The sequence below is a fragment of the Helobdella robusta genome (genome assembly GCF_000326865.2).
Source record: "Helobdella robusta unplaced genomic scaffold HELROscaffold_13, whole genome shotgun sequence".
In the NCBI taxonomy this organism is placed as follows: Eukaryota; Metazoa; Annelida; class Clitellata; order Rhynchobdellida; family Glossiphoniidae; genus Helobdella; species Helobdella robusta.
The window spans coordinates 576,875-601,030 of record NW_008703718.1 but is presented as its reverse complement, the minus strand read 5'-3'; the positions used below and the strand labels follow the sequence as shown (position 1 = coordinate 601,030).

The 24,156-nt window shown below is 29.4% G+C and overlaps 8 protein-coding genes across 8 annotated transcripts; 4 read left to right on the top strand and 4 right to left on the bottom strand.

Annotated features, from left to right (window-relative positions):
- HELRODRAFT_168217 (hypothetical protein) lies at positions 1-3,264 on the top strand (the record flags this gene model as incomplete). The annotated part of the gene is made up of 7 exons (XM_009014100.1): positions 1-151; positions 423-608; positions 676-800; positions 1,275-1,343; positions 1,759-2,401; positions 2,668-2,824; positions 3,117-3,264. 7 exons carry the CDS (start codon positions 1-3, stop codon positions 3,262-3,264), a joined length of 1,479 nt encoding a protein of 492 aa, XP_009012348.1.
- Positions 3,265-3,691: 427 nt separating this feature from the next.
- On the top strand, positions 3,692-4,191 carry HELRODRAFT_168216 (hypothetical protein; the record flags this gene model as incomplete). Its single annotated transcript, XM_009014099.1, has 2 exons — positions 3,692-3,900; positions 4,023-4,191. The coding sequence occupies 2 exons, from the start codon at positions 3,692-3,694 to the stop codon at positions 4,189-4,191; spliced, it is 378 nt and encodes a 125-aa protein (XP_009012347.1).
- A 617-nt stretch (positions 4,192-4,808) lies between these two features.
- HELRODRAFT_168215 (hypothetical protein) lies at positions 4,809-6,419 on the top strand (the record flags this gene model as incomplete). Its single annotated transcript, XM_009014098.1, has 4 exons — positions 4,809-5,002; positions 5,360-5,411; positions 5,789-5,902; positions 6,297-6,419. The coding sequence occupies 4 exons, from the start codon at positions 4,809-4,811 to the stop codon at positions 6,417-6,419; spliced, it is 483 nt and encodes a 160-aa protein (XP_009012346.1).
- Positions 6,420-6,524: 105 nt separating this feature from the next.
- Positions 6,525-7,353, bottom strand: HELRODRAFT_168214 (hypothetical protein; the record flags this gene model as incomplete). Its single annotated transcript, XM_009014097.1, has 2 exons — positions 6,525-6,984; positions 7,046-7,353. The coding sequence occupies 2 exons, from the start codon at positions 7,351-7,353 to the stop codon at positions 6,525-6,527; spliced, it is 768 nt and encodes a 255-aa protein (XP_009012345.1).
- Positions 7,354-7,776: 423 nt separating this feature from the next.
- Positions 7,777-8,617, top strand: HELRODRAFT_168213 (hypothetical protein; the record flags this gene model as incomplete). The annotated part of the gene is made up of 2 exons (XM_009014096.1): positions 7,777-8,057; positions 8,164-8,617. The coding sequence occupies 2 exons, from the start codon at positions 7,777-7,779 to the stop codon at positions 8,615-8,617; spliced, it is 735 nt and encodes a 244-aa protein (XP_009012344.1).
- A 3,421-nt stretch (positions 8,618-12,038) lies between these two features.
- On the bottom strand, positions 12,039-12,407 carry HELRODRAFT_168212 (hypothetical protein; the record flags this gene model as incomplete). The annotated part of the gene is made up of 1 exon (XM_009014095.1): positions 12,039-12,407. One exon carries the CDS (start codon positions 12,405-12,407, stop codon positions 12,039-12,041), a length of 369 nt encoding a protein of 122 aa, XP_009012343.1.
- Positions 12,408-13,729: 1,322 nt separating this feature from the next.
- On the bottom strand, positions 13,730-15,070 carry HELRODRAFT_73579 (hypothetical protein; the record flags this gene model as incomplete). The annotated part of the gene is made up of 2 exons (XM_009014094.1): positions 13,730-14,432; positions 14,577-15,070. The coding sequence occupies 2 exons, from the start codon at positions 15,068-15,070 to the stop codon at positions 13,730-13,732; spliced, it is 1,197 nt and encodes a 398-aa protein (XP_009012342.1).
- A 4,287-nt stretch (positions 15,071-19,357) lies between these two features.
- HELRODRAFT_73503 (hypothetical protein) lies at positions 19,358-22,434 on the bottom strand (the record flags this gene model as incomplete). The annotated part of the gene is made up of 7 exons (XM_009014093.1): positions 19,358-19,470; positions 20,230-20,292; positions 20,799-20,925; positions 21,175-21,318; positions 21,764-21,891; positions 22,035-22,109; positions 22,362-22,434. 7 exons carry the CDS (start codon positions 22,432-22,434, stop codon positions 19,358-19,360), a joined length of 723 nt encoding a protein of 240 aa, XP_009012341.1.
- Positions 22,435-24,156: the final 1,722 nt, after the last annotated feature.

Genomic DNA, 24,156 nt, shown 5'->3' with positions numbered 1-24,156 from the left:
ATGTTGGATAGTTTGAAATTGATAGAGTTTGATGGCATCTACATGAAAAGGATTCAAGATCTTGTAGATGAGCCACTAAAACACTGCCATGCTTGGTTGAGATCACTGGAGGTCTTAATGAATACCATGTCAGATTTTAAGAAACCATTTGGTGAGTACGCTTGCTTCTTTTAGGAACATAAAAAACCTAGATAATATTATATCCAAAATAATTTGCAAATTGTGTTTTTAAATTTCAATTTTTGTTATTAACAATGTTGTATATTAGACAAAACTTTTCATCATTAAAATTAGATTTTTTATGAGACGGCGTGCACGTAGTTCTCTTGTTTATTGTAAGACTTACTTCGATTTGTTGATCCGCCCGGAGTCTGCGTTGTATATGTATCAATTGTCAATTTTTGTATTTAACAATTAAAAAGATATCAAAGAGTACATAACTCGATCGAACCAACAACTCAACATTTTCAACCTGAAAGAAAACATCAACATAAATTTTAATAGCCACCTTAAAAAAGATCTTCAAAAGTTCAGCTCAGAAATAAAAGCTGCAATTGACCATGTTGAAAAGATTTTTGAAAATGGAATTATTTCCGTACATAGCAAATGTAAGCAATCTATCATTTGTTCAACTTTGAATTTCTGACTTTCGATTTATTAAATTACTACATTCAGGTTTAGAGTTGCTGAATGATCAGCTGAATGTTCACAGAGCTAAACTCAATGACGCAAAACGTTGTGTGATCGAAGAAACAAACGTTAATGAAAAACTTTCTGAAAAATTGGAAATCTTAAAACATGTAATTTGTTTTTAAATTTGTACACGATTAATGATGATTAAGGGTTGTTAGTTAATGATGAGTGGCTGTTTATAACGATATTGAAGTTGTCTGTAAGACGGAGCGATATTGGAAAGCTTCTGATGCATCGTAACGGGCAGCGTCTCTATAACAATCTTTTAAATATTTTGACATACCCATACCTGCTAGGGTATGGGTATGTCAAAAATCTAATGAACCAAAATTTGGTAAATTATTTTTATCTTATTTTTAACTACCGACGTCAAAACGATACAAAAAATCAGTCGATTTGATATTGAAAAAGTTTAGTTTATTGTTTGATGGCAGCAGATATGTGACCTGCTTAACAAAAGATTTCAAAATTAAGAACGTCGCAACAAATGAAAAACGATTGTGACATTTATAGGCAGCCCCAATCACTGAGATGATGATACGATGGTGATGATAATGTTGATGATAATAACAATATCTTAGGAGCTTAAGAAGAAGGAAGAAGAATTTAGAAAGTTACAGAAGCACCTAAAATTGATGAAAATTGAAAAAGTATGTATCTTTCCAATCTTGTGGTTTGATATTCGTTTGAATTGCCATTTCATGTTATTCTCATTATTTACCTTATTCCAAGGTAGAGTAGCAATAAAGTCACAAATTTGTTTTATCTTATATAAAAATATGGACATATGACATATAGACGGGTGTTGATTGTGGATGATTGTTTTATGACGCAAACCTGTACCGATAAAAGCAGTAGCCTACCATCCTACTTATTATAATTCTATTGCACATATAAATTCAGCAAATTTTACAAATGTATGTTATTATTTTGTTTTTATTTAGTTTTATTGCGTAAATAAAATATTTCTGGAGAAAAAATTTTTTTTGGCATGAAGACAACCGTACGTTTTGAATTTTGCATTGTAAATAAATATTTGAGCATTAATAATGATGGCTGCCACAGGGACAAGCCGAGGAAAACAGCATAAAATTCAAAGAACGAATCGAAAGTTTAAGCAAGAAACTGAAAACGTTGAACACCGACTGCGAAAAAATGAAATACGAGCACCAAAATACTTACTCAAACATGCAAACTAAGATAAACAGCCTGCAAGAGACCATTTCAGCATTTAAATCCAAAGAAGAGCAATACGAAATTGAATTATCTTCACTGCGTCTGCAAATGTTAAACGATCGACTCCAACTTGTTTCCCGCTCGTCGCAGACCGATTTTAAGAGTTCCGAATGTAACTGCGAAAGTACAGACGCAGCAGATCTCACTAATGATGAACAAGTTTTTTGCACAGCAGTCCACAATGAAGACTCGCAGTTAATAAAAATTGATTTCGAAGAGACAACAAACATCCCAACTTTTTCCGAATTAGAGACTGACACGCTGGTGGATGTTGTTCACACTAAAAAGGATGCACTTTTAAAGGATTCTTTCAAAAACAGCAGAAGTTTTGCTAAAGAGAAAAGTGCATTGTGTAAAACATCTAGAAACAAATCTGACGCACAAAATAATTCAAATGAACACGACAAGAAGACCATAAGTAACTTGAAGAAAGATATTTCAGTGCTGGTATCGAAACAAACAGACATGAATGGTATATACGTTATTTATTTTTAGTTTTCAGTTATTTTATGTTAAGTTGATTAATTATGTACAGAATATTTTAAACAAAAAGTTTATGATTCACTTGAAATAAATTTTTTCAAGTTATTAAATGTTATCAAACTCTGATTTTAAATTATTTATTTTTTATTCTGAATTGAATTCACTTTGAGCCAAATTGGAAAATATTTTAAAATCCTCCTGCTTAACAAGATTGTCATAAAAAATTCTTATGAATTCCAAAAAATTAAATCATAGAATTAAAAGAGTTTCATCGGAAAGAGATAAATTCAATGTCAGAAAAGTTTCAACAAATGCGCACCAAACTGAACAGATCGAACCATCAAGTCACACAGCTGGCCCAACTCGTGGACAGACAAAAATCTCAAATTGAAAATCTTCAACTGGATTTAAAGTTTTTAATTTTTACATTTTTCAAAATAATTTTTGAAGGGGGAATTTAATTTTAAGAGGCCAGTTTTAGAAATTCTAGCATTTAATATCGATAGCTATTATAGATAATTACTTCAAAAATTATTTAAATTTTACTTCTCACTTTTTCCACATTTTTATTCTTATATTTAGCAATCTCGGTTTTCAAGATAATAACCGACACAATTTTGTAGAAGTAAATGTTGATTAAATTTATGTAAATAGATTCAAAATGTAATGTCCTACAGTTACTAAATAAACATTTGAATTGTTAGAAAGCAATCAGCGGTTATAGACGAGTATCAAACGAAACTGGAGAAACAAACTGTTGATATGAGAATCCTGGAAAACCTCTTGCCATCAGGCAACAGTGCTAATGAAACACACAAGGTTCTTATTAGCTGTGGAGTTCTTTGGCGATGATGATTGAAGCTTCATTAATTAATAAATTAATAATTATTCTCACATCAGTTTAAATAGTTTCTGCACTATATTCAATATTAATATTTGATTTTACGATGAAACAAATATTTTGTTAGGCTGTAATGCTACCTTCAAGCAGTGATCTGATTGAAATTGGCGCTTTGTGCAAGGAGCAAATGCACGCACAAGTGATTGAAAAACAGAAAATAACTTTGGTCGAGACGAGGAAAATGTTGAAAAAAATGCAACATGTTCAACAGCTGATTGATAATGAAAGTGAAGTTTTTTATTTGTTTACGTGGTGTATAAATGTGAACAGTTTTTAATATTTTGGGCCAAATTTTGTTGCATTAGGACTTATTTCCTAGTTTACAAAAATCGTTATTGATATTTTGCTACAGAAGAGTTGACAAATCTTCACATAATAATGAAAGAAGTGCTGTTAATGAAAAAAGATCTGGACCTCATAAAATCGACAAACTTGGCAGCCGCTCCTGATCTTTGTGTGCCTCAAAAAGTTTTTGAACTTTTATCATCGTTTAGCGAAATGTCCACAATTGATGTTTTTGTTAATGAAGCTGGATGCGATGAAGATCAGATTCAGAATACTCATGGCAGTTTGGATAATGTTGACAAGTTAACATTCTTCGTATTTTTTCTTCATTTCGGGAACTTATTATTCTGAAACAAAACTTTCTCATTTGTGTAGCCATCATTTATTAATAAAATGTTATTAATAAAAAAAATTTTGATTCAAGATCCGCATCTTTGTTGGAAAGTTCATCAAGAAGTAAAAGCAAATTTGTAACTCAAAATGTGTTTGATATGGAGTATGAAGCTCATAAACAAACGAAACACTTGCTAGATCTCTCTGAAAAATCTGTTAGTTTTTTTGCTTCTATGGAAACATTGTTTTGGAAGTTTTGAAAATTCGCCGTCTCCTTAGATTACAATATAAGTAATAAATATAAATAATTATTTACATGCGGAGAAGTTTTGATTAACTAAGAAGTAATAATTTAATTTTTAATTTAGACGTATGATATCTTAAAATGAAAAGTTTCCATTTTAGGTACAAATATTCCATCCGCCCACATTCTACATATTACATGCCTCAACTCACTTTGTATTCGTGAACATTTATTAAATTACGATCGTATTAAAACTGCGACAGGAGACGAAAAATTTTATGATTCGGCTGCGATGTTAATGTTAGCGTAAGTTGAGAAGAAATAATTTCACAATAATGTATATTTTTATATTTTTAGCTAAGCGACTCTGACTTAAAATCACTTCTTACTTAGGCTACTCTAATTTTTTGTGTCAAACCTTAACTACAAGTCTGGTGTAGACGGTGTAATAAGCATTTGTGTTTGCACCATACGCATTCGAATCACACCAACACGCAATAACAACACAACTCAATTTACGAAATTTTTACCAGTTCGCGCTAATTCGCTGATGAATTTTAATAATGAAAGATGAAGAGTTTTAAATTCATACAGTATTCAGAAACCATCTGTAACATAATAAATGTTCTTGAAATGCCATGGATGGAAACTGGCGACCAGCAACAGTTTATATCCTTGAACTACACGCCATCAAACAAATATGAGGTGTCGGAGTTAAGGGCGAAAATTTCTGAAAATATTATGCAAAAACTGAAATCTATAATGTTAGAATTGTCTTGGAGTAAAAACGTTGCAAAAGAATACGAAGAGAACAAGAATCAACTAAGGTTTATATATATATTATTAAAATTTTCTATTGTTTTTTAAATTAAATTGTTTTGAAAGATTTAAAAAAAATTTTTGTTGCAACTTTCGTAAACTTTTTTGATTCAACTATTTTTTTCGAATATAACAAAATTGTTTAGCCTTCATGCGAGATATATATGTAATATATATACGAGGTAATAAACATAATATCATACATTAAGGAATTGTTCGGCTTTTCAAAAGATTCGTATATATATATATATATATATTTATTTATTTATTTATTTATATGTAAGTATATATATATATATATATATATATATATATATATATATATATATATATATATAATTCATTCATTTCATATATTTTTGTAGACAAGCAGAAGTACTTGTTGAAGAAACAAGTGGCAAGTTGGACTTCATGACGGTTCGTACTGCAATTTATTATCTTCAATTCCCTTGTTTTCTCTCGTGTAGTTTTCTCATTTATACTATTTATATTTCTCAACCATTGCTGAAATGATTGCACACAATTATCCCCCTATACAAAATTACTTCGAGAAGAACATTCATGAAATTTTTAAAATTTTGTCTTAATTATATGTTGTCTGTGAAGTTTTCTATGTTTCAAATCCTAATTTTTTAAAGCAATGAACAAAAAGGAAGAATGGCGTACGGTTGAAATAAAATTTTTTTACGTAAATAACGAAAATTTAATTGATAAAATAATTTACGTTAATGTCATCGCGTGTATGATCGATCAAAGTTTACACGGAAGATTAAATAAATATGAAATAATTACAGGACAGCGTTGTGAAACAAAAAGAAGAAATCATGCTGCTAAAAGAAGCGTGCCGAAAAGTTAAAACTGAATTACACAAAGAGAGACGGTTAAATGAAAGCATCAAAATTAATAAGGTAGTACTTCATTATTTTTTTTACAGAATCAGCAGAACGTTTTTTTTGTAACATTTGACAAGTTTTTAAATTTTGCTCAGCGATATATTTTTAAAAGCTGTTCAACTTTTTTTATTAGATTTCCACAATAATACTGTTCCTTATATTTCTATTTCTAACTTATCAATTGGAAGTTTTTCAAACTGGCTTGAATTGTTATCACAATAATAATAATAGCGTCAGTCTGATGAATATTTTATTTTCAGTCGTTTCATTTTGAAAGAGAGTTTTCGATGAAACTTGGATGGCCCAAGCACGATTGCATTAAAGATGATTATGTAGGCACTACATTTTATGAATTTTTATCTTCATTTTGTTATTTAATATGAATAAAAATATATTTAATTATTTCAAGAGCAAAAAATCTGTTGACATTGGGAACAGAATTGGATCTAGCAGATGTTCAAACAAATCTGTTTCTAATGCAACTAAAAATAAATTGACCATCAAAGTTCTTTCCAACACAATTGATAATTAACTTATTTTCAATAAAAATTATATGAATATAATTTTTTTAAGTTTTTATGCAATATTTAAAAATATATATTAGTTCAGTAATTACAAAAGTGTTGGTTTGGAATTGTTATTTAATGTGTACAACAGATACTGGCATTTTAATTCCATATCTTGTCTCCATTGCCTGGTTCCATGCTGGTGATTGAACTAAATTTGCTTCTGGATGGTGACTTTTCAATTCAAAAACCGTACCTTTTGAAGTATTTTGCATGTTGACATATTTAAAGTCCATGTCGTTAGAATTTATCTTATTGGTTTGATGATAGAGATAATCTTTAATTTTTTGCAACGACACATCATTATTAACCAAATATGCTCTTAGACCAGCCTTTTTCGCTATTTTTACGTACAACACTCTGTCGTCAAATAAAAAAATTTCGCTTGGTTGTATTGCAACGTTGTGAGCGTTTTGAATTCTTTGAACAACTTTGTCTAAATGGTTTTGTTTGCCAACTTTGTAAACTTCCAAAGATAATTGTGGATTAATTTTACTCGGATTTGCTTCAATTAAAATTTTATCTGTGTTACTGCGAAAAAAAATATTTTTTTAAAAATTTGTAATATAATTTCAAGTTTAAAAATGCTTACTAATTGGGAAAAATATGACGCAAAACTTTTGAAATCAATCCGGGTTGAACTGAAAATGTCACTATGCACAATTTGAAAGAACCATTCTCTAGAGCTGCACCTATCAAGTCCTTGAAACATGGTCTAACATGTGAAGCCAATTTCTCAACAGAACCCTTCCACTTTCCCCCTGTGTTCAGGTCAACGAGGGTTAAATCGAAATCAAACGCCAGTAATTTTATTCCTAAATCTCTCTGTAATGTTTTTAAGATATGTTGAACAACATTAGAGTTAGAATTTAACACATTAGTCCACCATTTATCAGACATTTTTACATTCAAACTATTCGTAAAAAATCTTCCGTCAAACAAACTTGTTCGTTGATACAAATTTTTATATTTAGCAATGAAATGTAATGTATGTAAAGGAGTATATAAGTATATACTTTAAACGTTTATTTCTGTATGTATATATATATATATATATATGTGTGTGTGTTTGTGTGTGTATATATATATATATATATATATATATATATAAATTATAGCACGACACGAATATTTTCAAATAGCTAGTAAGCTGAAAAATTGATAATTTACTATGAAGGAAGGAGTAACCTAGGCACAAGTGCGACAATGAAAGGCATTGATAGCTTGCCATGAATTGCATTGGGCTTATCATACCTTGAAAGTTTTTATAACATGTCAATATTGCGAATTAATTAAAAATAAAATTACGAATATAATTCGAATATGTCAGAAATAATGGAAGCAGACTACATCGTAAGAAATTTGTTAATGAACAATCTCAACATAAAGTTAGTGGCTATTGATTTGGATCGTACACTCCTCGATACAAGTGTTGCCAGGCATCCATTCATGGCAGCGAAAGATGTGGCAAAGTACCATGTAAAGGCAATGTTTCGCATTTTGGTACCAATAATTTTAGATTCTCGCTTAGAATGCTGCATAGTGACTTATACGTGGCAAACGAAGCTCATTCGTAATATACTATCCGCAGCTTTTCCTCACCAGTTAGTATGAACAACAATGTGATGTCAATTTTTTGATTTTTTTGGCTAAGTTTATTAAATTTGATTATGTAGAAATTGCTTAAAAAAATATTTTCCATACATTCAGTGATACGAGTCGTATTAGAATAGAGGGTCCCAAACAACCACTGCCTGGGCTTTATTTAATAGGAGAAAAATTATATGGAAAAGAAAAATATTTGGAAACTATTCTATCATTAATAAAAGCTGAAAAAAATCTTCATATTAAAAACGATGAAATATTTTTGTTTGACGATAGTCAGAAAAACATAGATGCAGCGATAAAAAACAATCATTACTATTATAAAGTAACTGACCAATCGTCAGTGCAAGATTTAAGAAAGCACGTCGAACATTTTATAAGACAAAAAGAAAATGTCTACAAGCCTGAAAAGGATATTGTTCAACCATATTTAATCAACAAAGTGGCCATCGATAACTCTGTTATCCAAACAAACAACGTGCCACATCCACAAACAATTTTTATACAGCCTAATATTTTAATTTTTCACTCTCTCTCTCAAGATAATACTCTTTTTTAATATGCCGTGCATATAAATACATTTGTACACTTTTATTGACATTTATTAAATGTGTTAATCGAGGAATGCACTCCCGTAATTCTCATTTAGATTCAGAACTTATAAATGTATATAGAAAATGACTATAAACATGTTAAAAATGTTACTGAGTCTATTTATTGTTTTCTCTGTGCATCTCCGCACTCCGTTTAAATATGTATGTATTTAAGTATGTGCTGGTACGTGTAATGTACTGTTGTTAACTTTAACGCTCGTCACTACCAACATTAACTTCAAGATCTCTCAAGATTACCAGTGTTGTAGCTTCAAGATTACCAGTGTTGTAGCTTCCAACCATCGTCAAGTTATCTTTATTCCGTAAGTTTAAGATTTCCGATAGATGAACAAAACTGCTTCAAACGCAAACTTTTTTGAACACGTTTAGTTGATTACCAACACTAAACTAATCCAAGTAACTACGTAAATCACAGTTACAACTTCTCTTCAAACTTTGCTGTTCACTTCGCTACTCCTGCCCATTCTATACAAGATATAACAGTAATTATAAGTATTATTTTTATAGCCATGTCACTCGTTTTGTTATTTTTGATGATTTTTTGTTTTACCGTTATTATTATTTCAGTGTTAGTTAATTATTTTACAGTTTTTAAACTCGTAAAATTACTGAAATCACACAAATATTGTTTTGTAATAAAAATACTAAATTTGTTTTGAAATAAAAATACTAATTTTGTATTGGAAATTAAAGTTAAACGAACCATGTCAAATATTCAACTTAGTATAATTTTGGATTTATGTCAAAATTATAAAAGGTTATTTTGTGATCGTAAGATATAGTAGTTCGACTATATAGTAATTTATGAAATATACCGAATTTCTGGTATTAGATAGTTTTTATTACATTTCTCAATATTTCTAACAAATTCTTGTCGTCATTATTTATTTTATTAAAGTAAGATTAATATACAGTTTTCCAATTCATTCTAGAGTGTTCGATATTGTTAGGTTTTTTAAATGTAGTGGCAATTGATTCCGAAGTTCAAAAATTCTTTTTGCTTCTCAGTTAGGGTGTGTTGGCTTAAGTTAATAAATTTATCGCTCATCGCATCATTGTGACCTTTCTTAATAAGAGTGGCCAATTCTTTGTGATTGTTCAAATTGATTATCTGTTGGTAGCTTTTGGCAATTTCTTTCAAGCATTTGGTTATATCTTGTTAAATGTTATCGTCGATATTACATTGTGTCCACTGGTTTTCATAATCCCTTAGTTTTTGAGACAAATGGGTGACTACATTTTGCTTCGCTATTAACTCACGAGAAAGATAGATCATTCGTTGCTCACGTTCATGTTCGCTTGTTAAGTTTCTTCGATTGGTCGTAGATATTTTAGTGAATGCTTGTAAAATACCATAATTAATGTAGTAATTTATGAAATCTACCGAATTTACGGCGTTGGATAGCTTTTTATTACATTTCTCAATATTTCTAACCAAATTCTTGTCATTATTAATATTATTAAAGTTAGAATAATATACAGTTTTCCAATTCATTCTCGAGTGAATATTGAGAAATGTTTGTGCGTGCGTGCGTGCATTGCATACACGTTGTATTGTGTGCGTTTATGAAACGTGAACGCTTCCGTTTATCGTTAAATGCAGGTGCTACGGTTTAATTCCTACATTGAAATTCTATATCGTGCTTTCTTGCACTAATCACTGAACCCCTATATTAAATAATGTTTTATTCTTTGAATGCTTTGAAACAATATAGTAAACATATAAATGCTAAAAAAATGATGACTTAAAAAATTGACAAGTCATTTTCATATCTTTACTGTAAATAAAATATGACCCAAACAATTCCAGGTTGACGTTCAGATATAATAGCCAAGTTTATTTCATAAAGCCTGTTAACAAGTACACTGCATATACAGCCCAAGCATGCAACAAAAATTTTATCTGTCCGCCGAATTGTCGCTTCAAGTTTTTCTTGCTTCTACACTGAATATACCGGATTGACTTTTGAACAAATTTTAGACTCAAATTTTTTTGCAACCCCTTCATGAAATGCAAAACATTTTATTCTATGTAAATATGCATGAATACGACTAAATGTGATAAACGCGAAAGGCAGATAGAACAATAAGAATTAAACTAAGGTTACCTAGATTAACTTTTAATCGTAAGCAGTCTGAATTTTCGTTACAAACTTCCACCATGTCATAGTAGCGCCGGTACATGCTTTTGCCAAAATTGCCTCGGCACGTGGAATTCACTTTACCACGTTTTTTATTTAATAACAAATTCTGCAGCGGTTATAGGAATCTTGTGAGGCATTAAAACGGGCTTTACACGCCAGTCACACCGAGGACTCCGCGATCGTAGAAGTTTATTAGAAGCGTTTACTTTTATATACTGTGTACTCCTTCGGTTCAACATTGAAGCGCTTACTCCTACTGTCGTCGTCGTTCTAAAAAGCACAAGTACACGCCCACATATTTTAAAATGGCCGTGGCAATGCGTTGCGAAACAAAAATTAGAGATGCGCGAAGACCACGCTATAAGTTTTAAGTCGAAACGTTTAAAATTTAAAAACAGTACAATAACTGGAGAACGTACACAAGATATAACATGTCTGCCATCAGTAATGGTAGGTGATGAAATTGTCTTCAAGGACAATCGACTAAGAGCCATTTGATAATTGTCATCACGCGGCAGACAGAATTTATTGAGTTACATCAAAAATACACCGCATTACAAATCCACATAAGATATAAAATAATCTTTAAAATAGATGCACAACAAAATGAAAGAAACAATTCAATCTAAATCACATTTGCGAATACTTAATCGCTTGCAATCCGCACAACAACGTTCACCGAGACAAGCCCTGCATAAAAACGGAAAATGAAGCGAAGCACGTGACCGCAAAGACAACGCAACTATTAATTTATTCAAAACTCGAAAATAATTTTTAATATATATATATATAATATATATAAAAATAATATATAGATATATATGATCGCTACCATATATATATATAAATTTGATATTGTTTAATTAATTTTTCGAATTTTGATAGACATATATAATTATTATTGATCAGAAAAAAGCTAATATAATTTAACAATTTGTTTATTTTTTATTATATTTTTTCCGTTAGTTAAGTGGCCGTACTGTATATATTTATATATATATATATATACATATATATATATATACATATATAAATATTTAGGATAAAATCACTACCAGTTCACGACAAAACATTTAAAAGTGTACGAGAAACTTTGGACGAATAATAATTATCTAAGGAAAAAATCAAAATATAGTAGACTTTTTAAAGATTCACTATCAGTTTTTACATTGTTATAAATTTAATACCTAAAAAATAGAGAAAGTTGCTCTTTGTTAATTGTTTAAAAAATATTTTTTATTAATGATCCTTCCACACTTCTGCCATAACGAAAACCTTTCCTGGAAGCTGGTGAATCGTTGCTATCTGCTGATCCCTGTGATTCAATTGAATTGAGACCGAAAGGAAGGGAACCAGTGTGATAAAAATAGGCCCGACCAGGGTTACCGTTTTTTATCGATGATGAGGAAGCGTAGTCACGAATCAATCTGTGGAGTAATACATTCCCATTGCGTTTGTCAAATTCTTGTTTTGCTTCAAAAGTTTTGGAATCATCAACCCAGTAACATTCGTCTTCAGCGTTGTTAACATTCTTGTCGGCTTGTTCTTTGACTTGGTGAAGTAATTGTTGAATATTAGTTAAACAAACCATTTTGCTTCCTGCTTTGTCGATTAAAACCCCGATAATAACAACACTAAACAAACTTCTTAAAGTAATTTTTGACATTGCATATAAATTAATTTAATTATAAAATAACCATAAAATTATCTTAATTTCGATTATTTCTTTAAAAAACGAATTCTGTTCTGAAAACTGCATTTGCTGCACTGTCGTATTTAAAGGTTGTTCATCGTCTGTGAAGTGACGTGTTTACGACATAATGATCAGATGACTCGCGTAGCAGAACAAAATAAGATAATCAGTAAGATTATCTTATCAGCATGGACTTCTAAACAAATCTTTTGAATTAGCGTGACAGACAAATGAGTTTAAACCTTTCATCTTGTGACAGTCTATTTTTTGAGAATTTGTCTGAAACTTCGTGATTACTTAATATCTAAGTCTGAATTAAACCCCACTATTTTAACTTTAGATAAAATCATAAATCTAAATAAAATAATATTTGTATAAATAATAAAATAATATATATATATACATATGTGTAAAAATATAGTTTTTTATCTATTTATACACGATACGCTTGTGTATAAGTGTAAATTTAAGAAAGAGTAAAGTTCAACTTTTTGAGGAGGAAGATTTCGAATGTTTTTTATTTTTTCCCCTTTTTGCTACAATTCGTGACCGCTAAGTTATTTATATTACTGAGACAAAAGCGAAACGGTTGCACAGACAATGATGGCAACCAAGGAATAAGATGATTGGCAATAGGGAGATCAGCCACACAATATATGAATAACATTTATAAACACAATAGGTCATTTCTGATAAGATTGAGACTATTAAAAACATGAACGCAGCTAATCGAAACCTACCTATGGCTAAGAGTGGACAAAAAATGAGTGAAGCCTTACAAATGAGGTGTTACAGAAAACTGCTAAGAATATCATGGGCTCAACACAAGCCAAACGAATGGTTGCTAGAAAAATTAGAAAAAGAAAGAGAATAACAAAAAAAAATGTAGAAGCTAAGTTATATTGATGTCATAGCTAAGAAATCAAAAAGTTTAGATAAAAGAAGGAGGAAACGGAAAGAGTGGGAGACAAATAAGATGTTGGATTGATTTCGATCAGGTTCAAAACTGAACCGTAATAGGCAACACTAAATTTTATTCGAGGATCAATTGTGTAATGAAACATCTTTCGCAAAAATTAACAACTTACATGTGGCATCATTAAATTTAATTAATTAAAAACTAATTTTTATTTATTTAACTGCTATCGATATTAAAAAGATATACAAATTTAAATGAAATAAATCATTGGAAATTTAAAATAATTTAAATGATTAAAACATTAAATATCATTCAATTCTTTTTTAAATCGTTCCGTTAACGGTTTCATACGATAAAAATCCCATAAATGGCAAACAAATTCTGTCACAGTAATCGCGTTTGTGTTATGACCGACAAGCCTCAATATGAATACACCATCTTGCTTCAAATAATCTTCAACAAATTTAACAACTTGTTTTTTATCAGAATCAAATTGTATTTTGTTCATTAGATGCAAATGTTTCTTGACGTAACGACGTTTTTCAACTCTAAGAGCGACTCGTGTCATCCAAGTAACAAGCGAAAATGCTAGAACAATTGACACGAGTGCTAGCCAAAACCATATAAACAGATAAATTTTTTCGTTGAATAGATTAATTGGCAGCACACACTGTACAGTATATCGTTGAACATTCCCCAAACGTCGAATCTTAAAATCGCACATAGTAACACGGGGAAATCGAGGTGAAACAGACAAGTTAGTGCCAATGATCGCGCTTTTTATAGCTTCAAACCCATATAGATGAAAATCCTGTCCAAGGAAGAAATTCAAGACAAACAATTGACTGACCACACATGCAAAGGAAAGGACTTTTACTGTTAAGTAGAGAAGAACGAGATAATTTCCTCTACGTCGTCCACACGATGAAAAGCAAGTGCGCGACAAAAAATGTTTTAAACTTATTGTACAACCCGTTGATACATCTTTTTGGCTTGATAGATATCTGCAAATAAAAAATTTATCAGTGCTATCAAGATTATCAAAGGATACTTATATTTTCAAAAAGCATTTTTTTAAATTTTAAATTTAATTAATCTAAACTTTCAGTCATAACAAAAAAATTATTTATCAAAAAAATATTACACACCGATCCATTTGTTTGATCATATATGAAAGAGTTTTCTCTTTATTTTCGGCAACATCAGCATTAGTGAACGTCTCACCAGCTTCAACAATTGTGTTAACATCTATTCCAGATTTGTCATTTAATCCTCTCCACAAAAGTATAGGAAGGTAACATAACAGCGCTTGCACAGCTAGTATCATAGGCATCCATTGGTAATAAGGAATAACTTGTCTTTTTTCTGACTCATTTTCTTTGGGAATGTTTTTTTCATATGGTAAATAATAAGTGTTTCTTATCCAGCAGAAGTTGTTTGTATATTCCTCATGGTTGCCAGTAAATTCTGCAGGCACCCAGCATTGAATTGGGTCACCAACGTATTGTTTCGTTGAGACTATAATAGCAAAAACCACAAATATGGCACTGGTGTGTCTGTACAACAATCTGTCTGAAAAATCATCATCGTTTCTTGATTTAGTATCTGGTATCTTGCCAACAGCACTAATAATCTTGTCCATTGTAATATAGTAGCTTCAAAAAAAAAAACATTTATATCATTAACGTGAAAAATTTATTGCTATCAAAATAGAATTACCTTGAGAAAACTATTGAGAAGTACTTAAAGAGTCATAAATAACTCTATGAAATGATTGCTATAATCTTTGTAATTTGATAACTAAGTGGTCTAATAAATGAAAATATTAAAAAAATCATTTGTAGCTATTCTACCCACAGAAGCTTTAAATAATTTCTTTGCTTTGTTGCATCCATTAAAACTCCCAATAATTTTTTTGGCTCCATACAATTTCAAAATTTTCAATAATTTCTTATTAATTAATTAATATATTTACAAAGAGGCAAAACAAAAAGGAGTGTATATATATATATATATTTATATATATATATATATATATATATATATATATATATATATATACACACAGACTGTCAATATCATTTCAGAGATGGCAAGTCATCTAGAGTACAAAATAAAATAAGCCTGCATATGCTACATGAATGAAATGTAATAAAAGCTTGCAAGGATGTCATTACACAAACATACTGTTATAATACTCGCTGTCGTAACCGATTTACGATACGACGGGTTCAAATCTTCGATTGAATAAAATACTCCAAACAGTTATTAGTTATTAAACTTTATTTACAGAAGAAATCAACTAATCGTTTATTTCTAGCAAATTCAAATTAACACAATTAACTTTTAAATTGTTCAAAATCTATCGCTATGACAATGTCAACAAAACAAATCAAATATGCTTTAAATAATTCACCGAATCGCTATTCACAAAATCACAAAGTCACGAATTTGCAAAGTCACGAATTTCACTAATCGCTAATCTTCTTGCGACGTGCGCTTATATACTCTTCGCAAGCGTTGTTTCTAAATTCTTCTAGATGGTTCGATTCTAGCATATTCTAGAATGTTCTAGTGCGTTTGGTAGCACGGTTATAACAATACATATTTACTAAGTACAGAGTATTTTAATGCATTGTCAAGTATATATTCTGTATATTTTAAAATTCAAAGTTGATAGTTTATTAAGATGTACTCATGAGTGTTCTTGACAATGCATTAAAATACTCTGTACTTAGTAAATATGTATATTTGTGTAATGACATCCTTATAAATATATAGAATATAAATATATATAGAATAAAAATATATACAGAAATTAAATTGCACCAGTGTCCTCACTTCCTTCGAATGAACCTGACTAACTATCTAAATTGATAGTTCAATCTTTTTTAATGAAATTAATAATAATGCTATTTATTTGATGCTCATTTTGATAGTGCAGGGATATGTAGGCCTGAAAAACAGACCTGATTAGATCATAAAAAAAAAACATTTGATTCTCCATGTCTTTCATTTTAAATTTTTAATTAAAACATAGTAAAGTAGACTGTGCCAGACTTCTGGTAGTCTTCTAAACTTAATGTTAGATTGTAATGAATGACATTTATTTTATTTATTATATGATAGACAAGGTGTATAGTTTTCTTCTTGCTCATCCTTAGTTATGAGTCAGTACAGTACTTTACTACACTACTATGGTTGTTAATGTTAAGAGTTACTGTTATATATAAGACTTAAGAAGGTTGCAAAACCAATCACATGTGTATCTGTTTCATGCATATGGTATTAAGTACAGATTATAGTGTATAATATAATATTATTATGATTATTGTGATAATTATACTATTATATAATAGTAGAAAGATTTGTCATAAAAAATTGACTTTTATTTAAAATTTTAATCTGACACTGACAACTGACACTGAAAGCTAAAAGAAAAAAAGTTATCAATACTAACAGATGATGATAAAAAAATATCAATACTAACAGATGATGATAAAAAAATTCCGTGGGATTCAAATTAAGAAGAACAACTCCAAAATATCGAAAAGAAATTCCTTTGAAAATTAGTTGATAAAAATGGCCAGGAACGAAGATGAATTAATTATTAATATTTTAAACAACACGATAACTTCGCGCTATTTTCGATTTTTAGATTAATTTTTAATCAGCCAAGAAGTTACATCAGTTGGATAAACAATATAATTTTATTTCTATTATGTTATTTATTAAATTTTGTTATTTTTTATTATTTTATATTAATAGAGTTCTGCGAAACCATTTGTATTTTGGTTAAGAAGTTTTTAATTTAACAACATGAAAAATGTTTGTAATTTTAATGAAAAGTGGTTCATCGTTAGCTAACCCCGAGATTTATGATGTAGTAATTTGATACCTTGCTGGCATATTTAGAACAGAATGTAATATATATATATATATATATGACTTAGAATAAAATAAAACAATGCAAAATAATAGTAATATAAATAAGTGTGATACAATACAGAAACTGTTTTATACGTATTTTGTAAAACGCAATAAGCAATATAATTTAATTTATAAGTTACTTTATTTCGAATCAACATCAAGTTATGGAATATGTATATCTTTACATTTATTATTTAACTTCATGTGTTATAATATATATATATATGTATATGTAATTTGTGTTTTTTGCTTATATGAATCAAATAGACACACTTGGTAGTCAATTATTGCGTGTTAATGCGTGTATATATATATATATATACCTATATATATATATATCTATATATATATATATATATATATATGGAAATGTATATATATATATATATATATTTTGATAACAGACTGTTGTTAACGCAACATTTCAACACTACATTCAACACTACTTTCAACATTGAAATGTTGAAAGTAGTGTTGAATTTTTGAAATATATATATGTATATATATATATATATATGTATATATATATGACTTCAATGTCAACACGAACAAGTGAACTTCGTAACGTGTAGTTAGTATATAATCTTCCAGCATATATATATATATATATATATATATATACATACATATATATATGTATATATACATACATATATATAATATGTATAAACCGCACTGATAGGTATACAGTAACGATAACAGGCTGCTTATGTGACAGACCTTTGTTGCATAAATTATAATTTTACATCGTAAGGTCAAAATAGTTTCATTTCATTCATGTTCTGTCGACCGCATAGAAGACATTGTATAAAACACATGTTCAATTTATATATCATTGAAACACAGTTATTATGTATTTTTAATGTTATGCCTGTCGGTATGTGGTATAGACATATATATATATATATATGTTACACACGTAGAGACGTACCTATATAGAAATATACCTATATATTACATACAATGTATATATATATATATTATAAATCTTTAAAACAATTTTTCATTTTTAAAATCGTTAATTTAATGGATGTTTGCGCCGTGATATTTTTTAACTCGCGGACCACCCTCAGCCATTATTTACACGTAATGGTATTTAAAGGTTGACCCCGGCACAACTTGTGTTTTCAAAGCAGCTTTTGCTTTAAATGATGTTTTTATTGGAAATAATTCGTTAGGGTAATCCATTCCAGTCTAAAATACATGGGTATCCAACATCAGTTTAATTTTTACCAAGGATATAATAGTGGTAGAGATGACGAAATGTAAAATAACACTGTCAAGCAGCGAGCTGTTAAACGCAGGAAATGAAAATTATTGGTAACTGAACAATCATTGAGTCAACAGTGTACTTATACATTTGCTATCTTCTGTTTATAAGCTTTTTATCGCTATGCAACTCTCAGCCTCAAGATAACTATATTAAATTGTATGTGGTAAATCAGTATTTAATTTTCATATATTATTTAGAGATAGATTTTTGTGTTCTTCATTCGAAACAATCCTAGTAGTTTTATAACATTTTTCGTGTTGCAAACTTTATTGAATACTAGTATCAGGATGAAAAATATCCGACTTCGGCCTCTAAAAAATTCCGACTCCGGGTTCCCATTCCCAGAAAAATTTGTCAATTTTTGTATCATAATTTCACCTTATTCCTAGCGGTTTAATTTCCAACCACTCTATGAGCCGTTGCAAACTACAAAAGAAAGCAAAGGAAGATTAATGATGTCTAGGTTGACAGGCCATAGCAAATTTATTAGTAGCATACCCAGGGAATCAGTTTTATCAGAGACCATATGATCAACAAGATAATGAATAGAAATACCCTTCAGCAATATCGTCAACGTGCATTAACGAAACCCATATTTTGTTCTGTCCTTTTAATCTGTTCATATTTGTAATAATTAACTTTTTGAAATGTAGACTATTATGACGGCTTATAATTAAGCAAAAAATTGTACAAAACATATTGAAAGAATATTTAACAAATCAACTGTTAATCATCGTCCAATAGAATGAGCTTCCTATCCATTTCTTCTTCCTCTCCATTCAGATCGAGGTCGTCAACATCTTGGAATAACGTTTCATCCACTTCCACAACCTCGCCACCTGATGTTCAATGCAATTTTTTAGATAAAAGATACAATTAAAATAAATAATAAAGTGTGAAGAGCTTTAAATAAATAGAATTAGTCTTATTTTATCTAACATTTACTGCCGAGAACATTCACTCGAGAACTTATACAAGTAAACGTTCATTTTGATGAAATAAATGTGATGGCTTGAAGGTTTTTTTCAACTCAGGTTCAATCAGGAGCTTGCCGTAACGTGAGTGATACGAAAAAATAGGCGTTGATTGTGTGGAAATAAATAAAAGATCAAAATAACTACACAATGCCCAAATCGCATACTTATCATTTTATGCACATAAAAAACGAAAACTTGCTCGTGCAAACAGAACTAATCACAGGCTCACCGCTTTATGCCTGTTAATCTAGCTCGGACAACGCTTATTTTAAACTTAAAAGCTATCACTTGCTTAGAAAGTATGATGCAAAGCTTGTATCTATGTACGTATAAATGCACATATGCGTTTTGTGGCGTGAGTGATGAAGTCTTTGCGGCATAGAAAGATTAGTTACAACTAGGTGGGGCATGAATAACATGTCAGAGCCGCATAATAAATTATTTTGACTAAGATAAAGGTATAAGACATTCCGAATAATTGGTAGGACGCAAGCAGATGATTAATTCCCATTCAAAAAAGTCTTTCCGAAAAAAATCTATTTAGATAAGAAGGCAAACCCTAACAATTGTAACCACTATCTTAACTAACAACTAAGCACAAAATTAATATAAAAATCATACCCTCCTCGAGAAATTTGACATCAGAATCATCCATGGCATGATCTTTCATGAATAATTCACGACCTGAAAAAAGTTTATTTTACTTTTATTCAACAATTACATTCAACAATTTTATGTAATCTTATTTTATCATCTTGTTTTGATGTTTGCCAAATTTGTGTACAAATAAATACATACATAAAGATATTTGATAAATTATTCAATAATTGATAGACAAGAAGCAAAATATTTTGCAGTACAGACACACCTTCTCTTGGTTATGCTCATTTATTAACTGAAATAAAATAGCTATCTCCATTTACAAATAAATCGGTTTCAATATAGCTATTTAAATTTCATATCATAGCGCCAAAATAAATAGCTAAAATGTTATTACATTTTTTCCACATATGTGAAAATAACTTTTCCTATATAGGAAAAGTTAATTCTGATATATAGATATATTTCCTGTCATTCCCTCACTGATAACATTGATACATTAATGCCTTTCACTGTGATTCGTTTGTAAAACTTGAAACATACAAATGTTGGTTATTTGTGATTAAAATAAAAAGTAATTTTAACAAAACCTGTTAGTTTCCTCATTAGTAGGTCGTCTTTGATTTTTAATTTTTTTAGTTCCATCATCTCAGCATCAAATTTTGTTTTCCATTTGAAAAAGCTTTCTACCGTGACTTTCGTTCCTTCAAATTTTTTCTACATACAGATAAAAATAAATACATAATAAGTTTAAGCTATATGACATGATAAAACAAGTGTCAATAAAAACGTAATGTAGCCTCTGTAAAAATAAGACAATAATAAGCTTGCAGAATGAACTTGGAGTATATAAGAAAAGTTAATTCTGATATATAGATATCATTAAAATTGAAAAAAAGGTTTTAAATATTTCAAAAGAAATTGCAGATTTGTTAAGCCACATGAAAAAAAATTGCAAATACAAACTCGTTCAGCTTCTTCAGCAGCCTTCAACTTTCTGTCCTCTTCATCTCTTTTATTTGTAGCAACAGTTTCAACGATTTCAATCAACTTATCCTGCAGAGCAGTCACTATGTTGTAAGTCATCACCGTGCCAACGTTCTCCTCGGCCTTCAATTAAATACAATTCCATTAGAACTTTAATGAAATTTCTTTTCTACTTCTACTGTTGGTTACATAAATCATGAAATAAATTGTGTACAAACTTTGCATTGTTGTAATGAAAAAAAGTTTTGTGAAAAAAATTATTTTATCATCATTATATATTTTAGAAAGCATACGATGCAGTGGCTAGTGACAACTCAAATGTTCATGGTAATTCGATAGGGGGGAGGTACTTGACGAAATTATATGAGACAAAAAAATATAAGCAACATTTCAAAAAGTAAAAAACAAAACAATGAGTGAGGAAATGACTCTAGATGTCGAGCTCGTTTGATTAATTCAAAATTGGTATTTGTAAATAAAATTAGTAAAATAAAAAGCACTTGTGCTCTGTTGAAACAAAAACATATCCAACCATTCGAATTCATTGTATAATATTAAAACTACTCACAAGTCGTATGATCATTTCAGTTAATACTTCGACATAACTTTCTTCAAGATTTGAATGGCTGATTATTTCCACTGCTGGAACTTCATCGGGATAATTTTCAGGCAGTGTGAACTTCAGGCAGATTTCAACTAGACGGAATAAAATAAATCTAATTACCTGATAAAAGTTTAAATAAACTGAACAGAAATGAAAATAGTGGGTTAAGAACAAATTAATTATCTGATAAGAGTTAAAATAAGAAAGCTAAACAAAAATGAAAGCAGCTACTCACCATCCTCCATATCCACCTTTTCAATTTGTGTTGCAATTGTTAAAAGAAACGATATCAAAGGCTCCCTCGAAATTACTTTAAAAAATAAATTTTAGCAAAATTAATTTTAGAATAATTAAATAAATTTCTAAATAAAGGCATAATTTTAAATATATAGTTAAAATTATTTTGAAGATAAAATGCAAATTTTTCTTGAAATAATTCAGGTAGAAATACAAAAATACAATGATCTAATTAGCATTTAATTTCAAGAGTGTCACTAGTCTTATCTTTTGTTTAAAAAATAAAATATAAACAAAAATAGAAATAATCAAAAATTTTGTCTACTTGTTAATTCATTTGTGTATATAGATTCCAATACTTCGAGTTCATTGCTCTGGTCTTCTTTTAGGTCACCCATTCCTTAGTTGTAATTTTGTTAGCTTTGCTAACTTCAACTTCTTGGTTGGTAACAGTAACAAATAACTTGTAACGGCTATATATTGGAGATGTAAGGAAATAAATACAGTAAATTGATTATTAGTTTTTATAGCTATATTTAAATAACACAATTAGTTCAATCTTATATATTTTATATATATTGACGAAAATCACATCAATATATAAATATTGATAAAAATCAAAGCATGTTCAACGTTGCATTTCTGACAGTCTTAATCCAATATATATATATATATATATATATATATATATATATATATATATATATATATATATATAATTAAATATATATATATATGTGTGTGTGTTTGCGTGTGTGTGTGTGTCTGTCTGTCTTCTTCTAACATTTATAATTCCAACAATTTGATGAAAATCATAAAATATATTGTAAATATAGAAATATATATATAATATTAACTTGACTTTTTGTATCATTATATAATGCATAATGATAATCAATAAGAAGACAATGCATAATCAATGTAATGGTGATAGCATTTTGAATAGGTCCCTTTTTCTCTTTGTCTAAAACTAGTCTAAACTAACTTCTTAATTTTTAACACTTTATTAATTTTAATTAAATTAAACAAGAATTCATTTTCAGTTAAAAAAGTGATTAAAGTTAGGTTAGTGTTAGTTGATTAATCAATCAATCAGTTCTCACGCCTTTAGGTAGCATGTGGCATCATCAGCATGCCTCTCATCTCATTCATTCTCATGGGTCATTCATGGTCTCATGCCAACAGATTCAAAGTGATCCTTCCACCATATTTATCAATGGAAAAATCTTATTCAAAATTACGAGCTGGATCTGTTTGCGTTCATGCACGTGCTGCACGCATGCATGGGACCGGATGGCCAACATGGATGATAACACTAACACTAAACACTAACTAACAGATAAGAACATGATGTTCAACATAACAAATGACTTTTATCATGATTAGGAATTTCATTAAAAAATAATAAATGAATGCAACTAATTTAATGTAACAATAGTCGAAACACGTATACAGTACAGTAAACTAAATAAAGTTAATAAAAAATTAAACGAACCAAAACCACGAGCAAAGAACAAGATGATGAAACAAATTTGTTTACCAGGCGAAGTTTAACTTTTACTCAGTAGTAGAACGATTAGAAACGATGCAAAGATAAATAAATGATTCCCGATTGAAGTTACAAACATGGATATCCATGGTTACAAAGCACGGTGACCAACGTATATGTATGTAGAATATTGAATATACTTAAATTATTTATATGAATAAATGTTTGGTGACCTAAATGTTTTCTAATCTTGTTTTGTATTCTCTTCGCTCAAGCCTTTGCTTGAATAAATGTATGCAAGTAAGACATCGATATATATATATATATATATGTTGGTAAAAGACCATAATTTTTACAATATTCTATAAATTCTACCGAATGTTTGGCGTTAATATGTTTGTAGTTCGTTTTTTCGATTTTTCGGTGAACGTTTAGTTTATTAAAATTCAAAATAAACTTATTTTTCGAATTCATGCTGCAAATAAGGCCATATTTCGATTCCGAATGAATCATCGTCAGTGCTCCTTGCTGTATATATAGGGAAATATTGACTTTGTCAAGATTAACTTTGACGTTGTAAATATTAACTTTGGTGTTGTAAAATTGAACTTTGATGCGAATTAGGTGTCAA